The sequence below is a fragment of the Neofelis nebulosa genome, chromosome 6 (assembly GCF_028018385.1).
Source record: "Neofelis nebulosa isolate mNeoNeb1 chromosome 6, mNeoNeb1.pri, whole genome shotgun sequence".
Lineage (NCBI taxonomy): Eukaryota > Metazoa > Chordata > Mammalia > Carnivora > Felidae > Neofelis > Neofelis nebulosa.
The window spans coordinates 47,272,702-47,287,357 of NC_080787.1; the positions used below are offsets into that span (position 1 = coordinate 47,272,702).

Genomic DNA, 14,656 nt, shown 5'->3' on the forward strand with positions numbered 1-14,656 from the left:
ACCAGCATTTCTGGGAATAGCCTACCTACCACATTTCATTTTTTCACACCTGACATCTCTGAAGTCATACTGCTTCTTACAATCACAATGGTAAGCATATTGTTTCTTACAGGTAGTTAAAAGAGTAAGGTCTTATCCTAGATGACACCTTAGATGAGGCAGCTCCAACCTCAAAAGTCCGGCCGCTTTTTGTACCTTTCCATGGATGGGACACTCACTTCTTTTGCTGGGAGCCCACTCTACAATTTTAAGGGCAAGTTTCTTAATATCGGGGTGGCGCCTGTGAGCCTCAATTTCCATATATCAAATGGAGATGGTCTAAGGGAGTGACGGGTATATGTTAGGAAGCAGGTACTTGGCCACTGGGATAGGGAGGCGCGTGCACAGTGGCTACAAGACGAGCCTGTCTGCTGGTGTGGTCAGCCAGCCGGGCAGGCTGTGAGGTGGAAGGACAGGGATGAGCTCGTGGGGACACAAACCACGGGGGACATGGCAAGGGAAAGAAAAATTTCCAGTGTTGCAAACAGATTCTTTTTCCACCAGCATCAGCCAGGAGCATGGATGGCCCACCACATCACCTCTTAGAAGAGAAGACAGGACAATTCAAAGATTCGGGCCTGACGGAAGGAAGAGGCAGGGAAAGCAGGTGCAGCTGGCTTGGTCACATTTCCGTGAGGGCTCTGGGGGAAGATGAAGAGAAGGGGGGGCAGGATAGGAGCAACTGATATTGTGGCGATATTCAATCACACGTTGGTCAAGTGGGACTGGTCATCCCAATGATGAGATGAGCTCGCAGAGTTTTCCAGGACATTCTAGGGGTCCTCTTCCTGATATGTGGTTTTGGATTGCCCATTTTCTCAGTATCAACCTGGAGAGCCCAGTGCTTGCTTCCAGGTCCCTGGAGGTGAAGCCGCTGACAGGAGCCTCAGGAAGGAGGAAACCCTCGTCCTTATTCGTAAACACACGACAGCGGCTCAGAGAACTCCGCGGTTAACGGCAACTTGTGTGTTGCAGCCAAGAATCTGGGGCCAGGAGGCGGCAGAAGGAAGCCATGATATACTCTCCCTCCCTCTGTGGCGGGGCAGCCAGGTTTGGATTTGGGGTTGGGGAGGAGGGAGAACAGAAGGCTAAGCCCCAAACAGGTGCTTTTCATTTGGGGACATGTGTCCTGGATTTTCTGGGACAGTACCAATTTCTTCTAATTTGATTATTTTCAATGAGGGCAATTTGTTCGACATCTGATCTTGAGTTTGGAAAACGACGGCCACTACGCTTCTAACTTAACGAGGGCACCAGCTCAGTCTCCGGTGTGAAACCCTACTCTCAACACAGAGCACTCTATCCAGCACATCACAGGTACCCGGGGAAGGCGTTTAGGACTTTGCTTAGGAAGTCAGACGTATTTTATTAGGACAAGTACTTTAGGAAGAGTATTAGGACCGCACAGGGGCTTGCATGAGTGGAAAGGGGCCCGTCTCTGCAAACACAGTACAGGAGCCTGAGAGTAAGGATAAAAACACACAGGCACGGGCAGCCTGAGATGGAACAGAGTAGGCAGGCTGGTGACACAGGCCTGAGGCTGCAAAGATTTCTCTCCTGCTCCTCAAGAGAAGCTGGAGAGGAAAAAAAAAAAAAAAAGAAAAGAAAATACATCTCAGGGGTAATACACACCAGCAGGGTTGGTGGGGGGGGGGGGGGGCAGGGGCAAGGTGGGGCCAATGCCTGCAGGGAAGAGACCGACAGCTTTGTCTACAGACAAAGGAAAGGGAAATCAAAGGAGGCCAAAGGTCAAAGTAAATGAAAATAACAGCTCCGCCAAGCCTGGAGTCCTCAAATCAATAAAATTTGTCATTCTTCCTGGAGGTTGGTAGGTTTTTGTCTCCTGGGAGAACCCAACTGTAGCTGACCGGGGGTCCCTTCTGGCTTTCGTCCGCTGGTAGGTTTAGTGCCAGATTTGCGGTCTGCGTGTGTGTGCGGCTTCGGGGCTCTCGGAACTGGCTGTTTTAAGCTCACCCTGAGTTCTGTTTTATGGTGCCCCCGCCTTATTTTTCTTTCTCACCTCGTTCTGCTGTGCTGCTCTGCTGGGCATGGGCTCTGCGAGCGGTTATGAAGTCTTTCCTGAGCAAGAGGAGTATACATTTGAGGATAACGAGGCGGCTCATCGGAGGGAAGAACACAGACACAAAAATAGAAGAAAATGCTACACTTGACAGGGGAAGAGACGAGGGGATTCCAAGGAAGCCCGAAATCATGCAAATTGGGAAAAACACCATTCGGCACAGAAATGTGGGGTACCAGCAGCGTGATGAGTATGCGTTAGAGGAGTTAAAAAAGGAATATGCAAAAGCGGCTGGGGAAAGCCATAAGGCTTCACAGGAGGTGTGGACGAGATAAAAGAGACGGGGTGTGAGGCTTTGTACACCCCTTAGGAGGGAAGAGACTCCCGTGGAAGTGGGCATGTGCACGAGATTGGAGATGGGAGGTGTGGTGTGAATGCAACAGGAGAAATACTGGATTGTCTTAGTCCACGTGCATACACCTGTCTGCTCCCTCTCTGTGCAAAAAGAAAATGGGGAAAAGTACATAACAATACAACACGAGGGGTGCCCTGGATGACTCTGTCGGTTGAGCGTCAGTCTGACTTCAGCTCAGGTCATGACCTCACGGTTCATGAGTTCGAGCCCCGCATCGGGCCCGCCACTGTCAGCACAGAGCCTGCTTTGGATCCTCTGTCTCCCTCTCTTCCTGCCCCTCTCCTGCTGGCGCGCTCTCTCTCAAAAATGAATAGACATTTATTAAAAAAAAAATACAACACAAGCCAACAACAACATGAATAATTATACTGGAGCAGGAATATTAACTGTATCTGGGGAAATGTGATAGGGCTAGAAGAAACGTAGAAGGGACTTTAAAAACAGTGATGAATAGAGGGGTGCCCGGGTGGCTCAGTTGGTTAGGAGTCTGACTTTGGTTCAGGTCACAGTCTCACAGCTTGTGAGCTCGAGCCCTGCATCGGGCTCTGTGCTGATGGCTCAGAGCCTGGAGCCTGCTTTGGATTCTGTATCTCCCCCCTCTCTCTCTCTGCCCCTCTCCTGCTCTTGCTCTGTCTCCCTCTCCTTCAAAAATAAATAAACATTAAAAAAATTTTTTTTTAAATAGTGACTAACAGAGAATTAAAGATGCACATTAGACCTCCTGTCAATCGCCTAGAATGCACAGTATATACAGAAAGTGAAATAAACCTGTAGACTTAATAGGATAAAGCATAAGGAAAAAGGGAAGTTGTGAAAAAGTGTAGTATTTTGGGGTGCCTGGGTGGCTCAGTTGCTTAAGCGTCCGACTTCAGCTCAGGTCATGATCTCACGGTCCATGAGTTCGAGCCCCACATGAGGCTCTGTGCAGACAGCTCGGAGCCTGGAGCCTGCTTCGGATTCTGTGTCTCCCTCTCTCTCTGTGCCTCCCCCACTCACACTCTGTCTCTATCAAAAAACAAATAAATGTTAAAAAAAAATTTTTTTTAAATATAGTATTTTACCTCCAGATTAGGGTAAGTAGCGAAAATGAGTTTCTTGAAAGCCCAGGGGTTGGGCAGAGATTTTTAGAGTCTTGAAATGGCAGTTTGAAGGTTCAGAATGCAAAAGGGAAGATGGGTGGGTATTCAGAGAGAAAAGCCCAGGTCCTCTTGGAGAAGACAGAGTGAGGGACACAGGTTTAAGGAGGGTGTAAAAGAAACCCTTCAAGGGAAGGGACAACCAGAGAGGCAGCGATGTCCCCGTGGCATGGTGCCGGAGCAGGATGGGGTACGGGAGCCAGGAGAGCCAGAGCTGTGGGTCGGGGCTGCCGCCAGGTCACCGGACCTCCACCTGTGGTGGTGGCATCTCAGAGGAGGGTGAAAGCAGTAAGTCCAGGAGGCAACACTTGCAGAGAGAGGTGGAGGACGTGAGCGATGTAGGCCCAAGCGCTGCTGAAGGTGGAGGCCAGGCCACCGCTGCACTCTGCCTCTCGGGGAAGCAGCATGGCAATCGGGGTGGGGACAGAGCTGACCGCTGGTCACACCTCACCACCAGGTGGGTCACCAGATGTGCCGAAGACGGGATGGCCAAAGCTGGCGCCTTCCCCTGGTCCTTCTGCTGTAAACCTTCCATACTGAACCAGCTACTTGCCCCTGCTGGATTGAAAATGCACTGTGCAGGGGCTCAGAGCAGGGGCTCCTACAGCCGAATCCAAGCCCAGTGCTGCTCTCTCCATCCTGAGATGTCCTTTCTCAGGCCACAAGCGCTCCCTCCCGGTGAGCTCTGGATCCCATTCCCCCATGGTCTCCTCCTGTGCAGATCACCCCCCTCCCCGCCAAAGGAGAAGGGCCCTGCTCCTCTGGCCAGCCCGGACTCTCTCTGGTGGTGTAGGATCTGAGACATGGGCAGCTGCAGGCCAAGGGGATGTATCCAGAGAAGCCGCCCAAGGACTGCTCCAGGCAGCTGTGTGCGACAACGAGGCTTCCCGTGACCCTGTGCACAGCATTTCATACCACGGATCACTCTTAAAGCAAACAAACGGGGGTGCTGAATGGCTCAGTCCGTTAAGCGTCCGGACTCTTGATTTTGACTTAGCTCATGATCTCATGGTTCGTGGGTTTGAGCCTGCCATCGAGTTCTGCACTAGCAGTGTGGAGCCTGCTTGTGATTCTCCCTCCCTCCCTCTCTCGTTCTCTCTCTCTCTCTGCCCCTCCCCTGCTCACTCTCTCTCTCAAGACAAAAAAATAAACTTCAAAAAAACAAACTTTCCTTCCTCATCTTCAGCATCTTTTCCGTCTTCTACCCTTCCTAGCTTCCTTCTTTACTCCTTGGCTAGACCTTAACCTTCCTCCCTGACTCCTCTCTTGCTGCCCTCCCATAAGTATGGGTGATCCTTCATGTTGTCCCTAGTGCTCCCCTCTTCTCACTCATGGACTTAACTATGTGTAATTGTAATCAAAATAATATAGTTATATATAACCTGTGGTACGTACAATTATTGCGCCCATTCTACAGATGAGAAACCGAGGCACACAGAGTTGATATGATGGGCCCAGTGTCACAAGGCCAGCAAGAAGAGAGGCGAAGCTGGGGTCTGAGCCCAGGCAGCCGATGCCAGAGGCTGCAAGTTGGAACCACCCCACCGTTGCCTGTAGGGTCCTTGGTTCCCCCACGAACCAGGGTGGCAGTGGGGATCCCAAGTGATAAGAAAGTAAGCTCGTGTAGGACCTTACTCCATGGGGGGTCTTGGGCCATTCTGATGAGGAAGTCAGTGCTACCTTTAAGCGGAGTGAAGAACAAGTTTGGAAAGGGAGCATGGAGGGCGTGGAGGTGGAATCAGGTCTCAGCAGACCCAGGGGACCAGGATCGGGTAATCACAGAAGGAGGAGGCTGAGCAGTGATAGACAACCTGACAGAGTACAGGACCAGGGCTTCGGGGTCAAACGTAACAATCCCGAAGGTGTAACAGGTGGAGCCAGCTCACAGACCCTCTTTGACGTGTCCTGCGGAGAGGAGGGAAATGCAACAAGAAAATGGGAAACACTTAAACAAGTGGAAATGAGCTGACACGAGCCGGAGATTTGAAAGTGCTGGTTGCGGGTAGCGGGAGTACGAGCTAAGGCGGCAGCGTCTGATGCCGACATTCGTGTTGGTCTCATTTTGTTCAATTAGCAGCAAGACCCAAAGTGAACATTCAATGAGCATTTACCACGGGTCAGGCACGGTGCTAAAAGGATTTACAGGCACCGACTGATAAAGCAAATGAGTCTGCGTTACAAACCTGGGATATGCTATTAATTGCCTTCTGTGGCAATGAAGACATTGAAAGTATTATTAAGTATATTTCGGGGCGCCTGGGTGGCTCAGTTGGTTAAGCGTCCGACTTCGGCTCAGGTCACGATCTTGCGGTCCGTGAGTTCGAGCCCCGCGTCAGGCTCTGGGCTGAGGGCTCAGAGCCTGGAGCCTGCTTCCGATTCTGTGTCTCTCTCTCTCTCTGCCCCTCCCCCGTTCGTGCTCTGTCTCTCTCTGTCTCAAACATAAATAAACATTAAAAAAAATTTTTTAAAAAAGGATATTTCACAGATGCAGAAACAGAGGCTCAGAGAGAAGTCTCTCTAGTGAGGTTGTACAGCTAGACGCAGCAGACCTAGAATTCCAACCCCGGCCAGCAATCGCCTGTTTATATGTTTTACAGCCCCTGGTTATCTGTGCTAACTGCTAACTGCTATCATTGCTCACTGATGGCAATGACTTTGTCTCATCTGTCTTCACAACTCTAGAACCTAGTACAGTGCCTGGCATAAAAGAAAAGCTCTTTAAATTTTTTTTTTTAATGTTTATTTATTTTTGAGTCAGAGCATGAGCAGGGGAGGGTCAGAGAGAGAGGGAGACACAGAATCCGAAGCAGGCTCCAGGCTCTGAGCGGTCAGCCCAGAGCCCGACGCGGGGCTCGAACTCACGGACCGTGAGATCGTGACCTGAGCCGAAGTCGGATGCTCAACCGACGGAGCCACCCAGGGGCCCCAAGAAAAGCTCTTGAAACATTAGCTTTGACTTGTGGCCACTCCATGCAATCTGTTTGTTGAGTGAATAAATGACTGTGTGTACAAACTGGGGGGAATTCTCTTGTGTGCTAGCTGGGGATGGCTCCCCTGGATTGGGTCTGGGTCTCAGTAGCTGGGGACTTTTAATGTTGTGTGAAACAGGGAAATTTTGAATGGCAGTCCCTGTATCCACCGTGGGAGTGGAGAGATGACCTAGCATGCAGACGATGTCACAGTATTGGGTTTTTTCACGCTTTGATGTCCTGAGGGCAGGAAAGGAACAAGCCATGGCCCTTGTATATATGGGGTCTGAGAGGTATTGGGTGGGCCAGAGGGAAGGGAGGGAAGGCTTTTTTCAAGAGAAAAAAAAAGTTGAAAACATATAAGGGCCAATCTGAAGACAGGACATTGAAGAAATAGATGCAGAGCTGAAGATCCAGAGAGAAAAATGGGAAAGCGTGTATAGGAAGGCATGTCGGAGGAAGCCGGGGGTCTCTTGCTGAAGTTGTCACGAGGGGCTGCCTGGCACAGCTGGGACAAAGCAGAGAGGGGTGTGGACCGTCTTCCAGGTTAAGGGGCCGCATGGGGTGGACCATGGCGTTACTCTCTGCCTTGGCTTCTGGCTTGCTAAGCCTCAGAACTTTTGGACCCAGTAGACCATAACTTGGGGATAAGGGTGGAGGGAAGGAAAAAGAAAGGAAAAGGGCAGGGGTAGGGGTGGCCAAGCTATGGTGACAGGGGAGGAACAAATGCGTGGCATCTAGCTCAAGGCAGGAGAAGAGACCGGCACAAAGGGCCATGAAGGGGATGGGGTCCCTGGGACAGCAGAAATGCCAGAGCCCTGAAATGCGCAAATGAGTCAGGGGGAGAAGGAGTCAGGAGGGCAAAACCTGACCCAGAGAAAAACAGGGTGAAAGAGAAGAAGTGGAAACAATGAAAATTGGAGAGTGTTGAGTTTGTAAGAAATTGATACATGATGTTCAGTGGAAACTGCTGCTTTGGGTTTGGGAATAGAAGAACTGTAAATATGGAGAATATGTAAATACTGTTTGTAACTTGAAAAATCTGGAGGGCTCAGATGAGAGAATCCTCCCGAGGGTGTTTTGACAAGTATGAAGGAAGGTATTTGTGGCTGAGAGGAAAGGGCCCTGGATGTAGAATCTGCAAACCGGAGCTGAGAGCTGAGAGCCAGTCCTGGCCCGGGGGGGGGGGGGGGGGGGGGGGGGGGGGGGGGGGGGGGGGGGGGGGCGGGGGGACAAGCACTAACCACTGGTCGGCTCATTTGTCTCGGGTCACCAGCCAGGCAAGCCCGGCCTGCCCTCGCACACACGGCCGTGAGGGGCCACATTCGTGCCCTCAACAGAGCACCACAAAGTGGGCGGCTTACCACACCAGAAATCTGTTCACCCACTTTTAGAGACCAGAAGTCCACCATCAAGGTGTCGGCAAGGCCACACTCCCTCACAGGGCTCTGGGGCGGGCTGGGGGAGAGAGTCCTTTCCTGCCTCTTTCAGGCTGTGGTGGCCCAAGGCATCCTTGGCTCCTGGCCACAGCACTCTAATCTCTGCACCACGTTCACAGGAACCACCCCCCTGCTCTCTGTGTGCCCTCTCCCCTTCTTACAAGGACGCCAGTGGTTGGATTTAGGGACCACGCTAAACCCAGGATGATCTCATCTCGAGACCCTTAACTAATGATATCTGCGCAGATCCCATTTCCAAATAGGGCCTCAACCAAGCAAGAGCACGGAGCATGTTTAAAATACCTCCACATCCCTTCTTCTTCCTCTTCTCCCCGTAGGCCACTCTCTTTATGGCGCCTCTTCACACACCTCTAATGGCTGGCGTGGCCCACAGGATAAAACCCAACCCCCCGGGCTGACGCTTCAGGCTCTGGCCACCCTCCCCAGTCTCTGTCACTGGCACTTTCCCAGCTCCCCATCACCTCCTCCCTATAGTCACAGCCAACTGACTCCCCCTTAACCTTCATGACCCAGGGGAAACCCCTTCAAAGCAGCTTTCTCAAAGGCCCTGGGGTACATTCTTCCTGCTCGGAACCCCTCTGGCAAGTATTGCTTCCCCTTCCCCATGGCAGCTAATGAGCTCTTCAGACTCCCTTGCCTCTTTTCTTGCTCTTTGGCTTTTTTCTTCTGCACCAGCCAGGTTTTCAAGACGAGAAAGTATCCGTTTCTGGTTTTCCTAGAATCTAGTCTGTGCCTGTTACCACCCGGGTCCTCAGTAACTGTTAACCAAAATATTTACTTTCCACGGCACCAACTCTGTTCCTGCCAAAATGTTCTTCCCTTTCCCTGCATGCATGGCTGCCCCTCCTGGTCACCTTGTCCCCAAAGATGCCTTTCTCCTCTGATCTCCTAAAGCGTCTAGCATTTCCCACCTTGCTTGGGTCCACTGTGTGTTCCTCTGATGGCCACTCATTCACAAAGATTCATGAGGCCCCTGCTCTGTTTGGCTCTGTGCTGGGCTCCAGGCCCCCACCCTTAAGGTGCTCCTTTTCCCCCTTGAAGGCAAGTGAACTTTCTCATCCTTCTTCTTTTTCCTCCCGGGGCCTATCACAGTTCTTCAAGTGTTACCCGCGCTCAATGTGAGTTCTATTCAAATTGCTTCGGCGAATTCTTAAAGGAAAGGCCAAATGAGGGACTTAAAGTGCACTGCGCTTAAATGAGGCGCCCAGACCCCTCCGAGAAGGCCTCATAAGAAAACTCGTCCTGGGCTCTGTAGCCAAGGCCAGATGGAGGATGAACCAGGTCTTGAGATGTGGCTTCCCCAGCACCCTCCGCACTTGCGGTAGGGCAAGGCTCTGCTTGCCATCCCACCATGGCCTCTGCATAACTCCATCCTTGAGCAAGCTTTCAGGGACTGGAAGGAAGTTGGAATATGTGGTTCCAATCAGGGCCTCCTGAGAACACAGGCAGGCAGGGTTATGAATGTGGCACAAACGGACAGTGGTATGGCCGAGGCAGGAACCTTCTGCGCAGACCATTATGATGTGCAGTAAGGCACGCTCAGAACACAAAGTGCATCCCTCCCTCCAAATTCAGCAGAAAGGGCCACGGGCCGTTCTCTTGCACTAGACAAAGAGAAGGATCTACAGCCCCTTGTCACAGGGGACACGGGTGTGGGCGAACAGCAAGTCGCATGGGTTCCAGGTGCTTCTCTGGCCTAAGTACCTGAGGAGCCCTGGGCAGGGGTCACTACTGCCAGGGGCTCTGGGTGGAAGGGAGCCACTCACCAGCATTGTTTTGCTGCTTTGTGTTTTTGATGTAGGCAGAGAACTTGGAGAAGATGTCGATGCCTGCCGTGTTGGATTCCCGGTGTTTCGCAGCCAGTTTAGGGTACCTGGAAAGGAAGGCATGGTGTTCTAGAATCAGTGAGAACTTGGAGCTCCTTTACCCCAAACGACTAGCAACATCCCTGTTTCTAGTTTGATCTACAGATCTTTTGGGGGATCTTACACCTATCCTATAGGGTGGATGGGCAGAGAAAAGAGAGAAAACAGAGGTCAGTGAGGTTAGGAGAGTTGCCTGGGGGGGGGGGTGGGGGTGGGTAGGACACAGTCTGTGGGCAGAGAGCCAGAAAAACCCTTCAGAGGGCCTGGGTCGTGCCCTCTTCAGAGATGACCAAACAGCATTTGGACAAACAAAAGGACTCTAATCAAAATTCTAGAGGAGTTTGTCTCTACACCAGGTGGGGTCCTTGAGGTTTCCCAAATCATATTAAAATAACCAGCCACTGCCAGGCTTGTGGTGATAATCCTAACTGTACTGAGCTAATTAATTCCAGGGGCCAGGGGATACTAAACACCTTGCCGCTGAAGCTTGGAAACCATTTCTCAAAAGAAAGGGTACCATTGGTCTTCTTCTGAAATATACTTCCCACGCACTTCTTTTTTTTTTTTTTTTTTTTTTTAATGTTTATTTATTTGAGAGAGAGCGGTGGGGTTGGGGCAGAGAGGGAGGGAGAGAGAGTATCCCAAGCACAGGCTCTGTGCTAAGCGTGCAGCCTGACCAGGGGCTCGAACTCATGAACCATGAGATCACGACCTGAGCCCAACTCAAGAGTCAGACACTTAACTGACTGAGCCCCCCAGGTGTGCCTCCTTCGCACACTTCTTACTTGTGTAAGGGAAAAAGATGTGGAAAGCACCAGCCTCCAACAGCACAAGTGTTTTCAATGGTTTTATTTCCAGGCGTGGAGACAGATTTGCAATGATCCAGCCTCTCACCTTTGTACAGTCTTTCATGTGAAGCCAGAAGAATACATGAGGCAGACCGGAGTTAGGACTGTTTTCTATTGGCTCTAAAACTGGACGAGGTAAGGTTGCTCGTGTGGGAATCCACGGCTTTGACCCCCTCAGCACCATCCAAGTGACCAATTCAGACCAATTTTTCAGAAATGTTATTTCACAAACGTTTTATGTGTGCGACCAGGCAGGGGTGGACGGAGATGGGGGATAGATGCGTACTTACACAGTTATGTGGACCTTTGTGATCTCTGCATAAATAGCCAGCTACTGCTCGCTGTTTGACTGCTTCATGTTAAAAAGCAAAATACTTTTTAAATTTCTTTTAACATTTTAAGTAATATGAACCAAAAAGTCTCTAAAAATTACTTGTTGTTCTGTTTTTCCCTTCCTTCCTTCCTTCCTTCCTTCCTTTCCTTCCTCCCTCCTTTTCTTTTTCTCTTTCTTTCTTTCCCCTTCCCTCCTTCTTTCTTCCTTCCTCCCTCCCTCTCTCTTTTTTCTTTCTTTCTTTCTTTCTTTCTTTCTTTCTTTCTTTCTTTCTTTCTTTCTTTCTTCTTTCTTTCTCTCTCTCTCTTTTTCTTTCCCTCTCCCTCTCTCTCTCTCTCTCTCCCCCCTTCCTTCCTTCCTTCCTTCCACTCCTCAAATGGCCCATTAGGTAAGACCGTCCACTCTTGGGCCATGCTAGGCGGCTGTTTAATCTCAGATATTGCTATCAGAAGAGTCCTCAGAAGGTCACTGGGTCCAGCCCTCTGCCATCAGGCAGATACAGAAGGCATTATGGTCCTCATTTTACAGGAAAAGCAACCAGAGACCAGAGAGGTAAAATGGCCATTACAAGGGCCCATGGATAATAAATGGTTGGGGGACCCTGAGAATCCGGCCTGCCCCTGGAGCAGTGTTCCTCATATTCAATCACATCACTTCTCTGATATCAGCAAAAGCTACATTGTATTGAGTGCCTGCTATGTGCCAGGCACTGTTCTAGCCCCTTTATGTGTATTCGTCATTTATCTTTACAAAACTTTTGCTATTATTGGGCTCATTTTCCACATTAGAAAAATGAGGCCTAGAGAAGTTAAGCAATTTGCCTCAGGTCACACGGCTAGGTAGCAAAGCCAGGATTCCAACCCAGGCAGTTTCACTTTGGAAGCCCAGCTCTTCAGGCCCTTGTCCTGTGGCCTCTCGCGGACTCTACTGTTTACCCTTAAAGCCCCAAAGCCCTCCCTCCAGCCTGGCTGAGCACCATGAATGAAATCTCTCTGTTCACCTGCAGAGGGCGCTCTGGACAAGTTCAGCACACATGTCTTCTTGAGTATACCAGGAATTATCAGATTCATCTGCTGTAACTGAGGGCACAACACCGTTTCCTGCAAGATGCTAGGTAATCCAAGATACTTAACTTAGGATCAACCTTCCCTATTCTGGCCTTTGCGTGTGGAATCTGGCATCCTCTTAGAATTGATTGCCTTATTGGGTGTTGTATGTAAGCGATGAATCACGGGAATCCACCCCCGAAACCAAGAGCACACCATATACACGGTATGTTGGCCCAAGTGAGAATAAATTATATTTAAAAAACATTATTTGGGATCCTGAAAGAAAAAAAAAAGAATTGATTGCCTTTATTATTAATAACTACCAAGGGCTCTTTGTTTTTGCTTGATAAGGTAAAGAGAGAAGGGCCTAGAAAATGCATTTTCAGTGGACTATTTGTTTGGATTTGTTGTTTTACTTTGCCTTATGCCATCATTCGGTCAGACTTGAAACAATGTGACCATTTCTTCACAATCAGCGTGGGCCCAACATGGGTAGATAGAACCAAATCTAAGACAGATAACAAAGGGCCATGGTGGTAATATTGTCCGGTTTTCTAAGCACTATGATTTACTGAGACTTTACTGCATGGCTTACTGTCCCATTTGAAGTTTGTCTTTGTGAGAAATGTGTATCCAAATATTAATCTCACCAGTTTCGGTAACTAGACTTGAGAAGGCTACTATCCAGGATGTTAAGTACATTCACTGCAGCTCCATATTTATACCATATTTTGCATATGCATATAAGTGGGCTGGCTACAGAATACATTCTGTTTCTCTAAAAGGCTAAGTAAGAAATAGCGTTTCATTCATAGAAGCATCTTTGAAGGTTGTGATGTGGTCTAATGACAATCAGAGATGATGAATTGCTCTAACTCCGGGGTTAGTAAACTACAGCCCATGTGCCAAATTCAGCCCAATATCTGTTTATATATCTCTCATGAGCTAAGGATAGTTTTTAACATTTTTAAATGACTGAAAAAAAATCAAAAGGAGGACAGTATTTTGTGACATGTGAAAATAATATGAAAAATAGTATTTCAGCATTCATAAGCTCTATCAGAACATAGCCATGTCCGTTCATGTTGTCTGTGGCTGTTTTCACTCCACAACAGCAGGATTGTGACACAGACTCTATGGCCCCTAAAGCCAAAAAGACTTAGTATCTAGCCTTTTACAGACAAGTTTGCTGATCCCTGCTCTAACTGATGACAATTTCTCTCCACTCTATTTTTAAGAGATCGTATTTCAAATGCATTCATCTCAGACAAGCACTTAAGTTTCATTCTGGGATGTAAAACAGTTGGCTTCTCATAAGAAAAATTTTTTTGTACATATTAGTGGGAAAAAAATATATATATATGCTATAAATATATATATATATATATGTATGTATATATATATATGCGCTATGACTAGCTTAGGATCCCAACTGACATCTCACTTCAGAGACGACCATGCCACTGAGCAAAAGGGGCCCTTACAATAAAACCAACATGCATTAAGCATCCAGCAGGCCCTGTCTGTCACTGGGGTTGGATACACTGGAGAAAGAAAGACAATTCTCCTGCCCTCATGAAGAGGCCTTAGCTGATTCTAGGGTCTCTCCTGGCAGTTGAGTGTTGACCGTCCTTTTTCTAATGAGCTGAAAAGAGGATGGACCTCCTCTCTCCCTTTCCCTTTATTTCTGCTTCCTCACCTCACCAAATCCTCACTTGAGAAACAGGTTAATGCTTCTGATTCTTCTGATCTTTGTGTGCTGGCTTGTCTTGTCTCTGCTAATTAAGCAAATGATTTTTAGAGGTACACAGGGTCTGGCTTAGTCATTAAAAGACATCCCTTGGGATCTGTGGTTTTGAGACAAAGGTCCTTATGATTGCATCTGGAAAACAGTCACCAAAAAGGGAGACTGGCTTCTCTTTCTTATGCTTCAAGAGGCCATTTAATGAGCTCTTACTCAATGTCAGGCACTAGGCTAAGAAGTATTATCTTCGATGATAGCCCCATGAGATCAACATTACGATCATTAGTTTAGAGATTTGAGAATGAAAGATTAAATATCCACATGTTTCTCTGCATTTCCCAGCTTCTACCTCTCGGGCAGATTGGGGCCATGTGACTGGATTCTGGCCAATAGGATGAGAGGGTAAGTGATGTAACCACTCACGACCATGGCTTTTAAAAACATTTGGTAGGGGGCGCCTGGGTGGCTCAGTCGGTTAAGCGTCCGACTTCGGCTCAGGTCATGATCTTGCGGTCTGTGAGTTCGAGCCCCGCATCGGGCTCTGGGCTGACAGCTCAGAGCCTGGAACCTGTTTCCGGTTCTGTGACTCCCTCTCTCTCTCTGACCCTCCCCCGTTCATGCTCCGTCTCTCTCTGTCTCAAAAATAAATAAACGTTAAAAAAAAAACATTTGGTAGGAACCTTCTTACTTCTTCTCTGCTGAAGGAGCCTTGGAGTTCCCGTACTCCAAAGGCTACAATATGGAAGGGGGCCATACTGCCCCCTGCCCCCTCGGACTTTG

The 14,656-nt window shown here is 49.0% G+C and overlaps 1 protein-coding gene across 3 annotated transcripts in view; it reads right to left on the reverse strand.

The window, feature by feature from the left end:
• CLIC5 (chloride intracellular channel 5) overlaps positions 1 to 14,656 on the reverse strand; it is a 164,239-nt gene that overhangs the window by 26,361 nt on the left and 123,222 nt on the right. For all 3 annotated transcript variants that reach the window (XM_058734140.1, XM_058734142.1, XM_058734141.1), the window contains exon 4: positions 9,806 to 9,912. In XM_058734140.1, the coding sequence (XP_058590123.1) occupies positions 9,806 to 9,912 (107 nt within the window). The remainder of the gene's footprint in view (positions 1 to 9,805; positions 9,913 to 14,656) is intronic.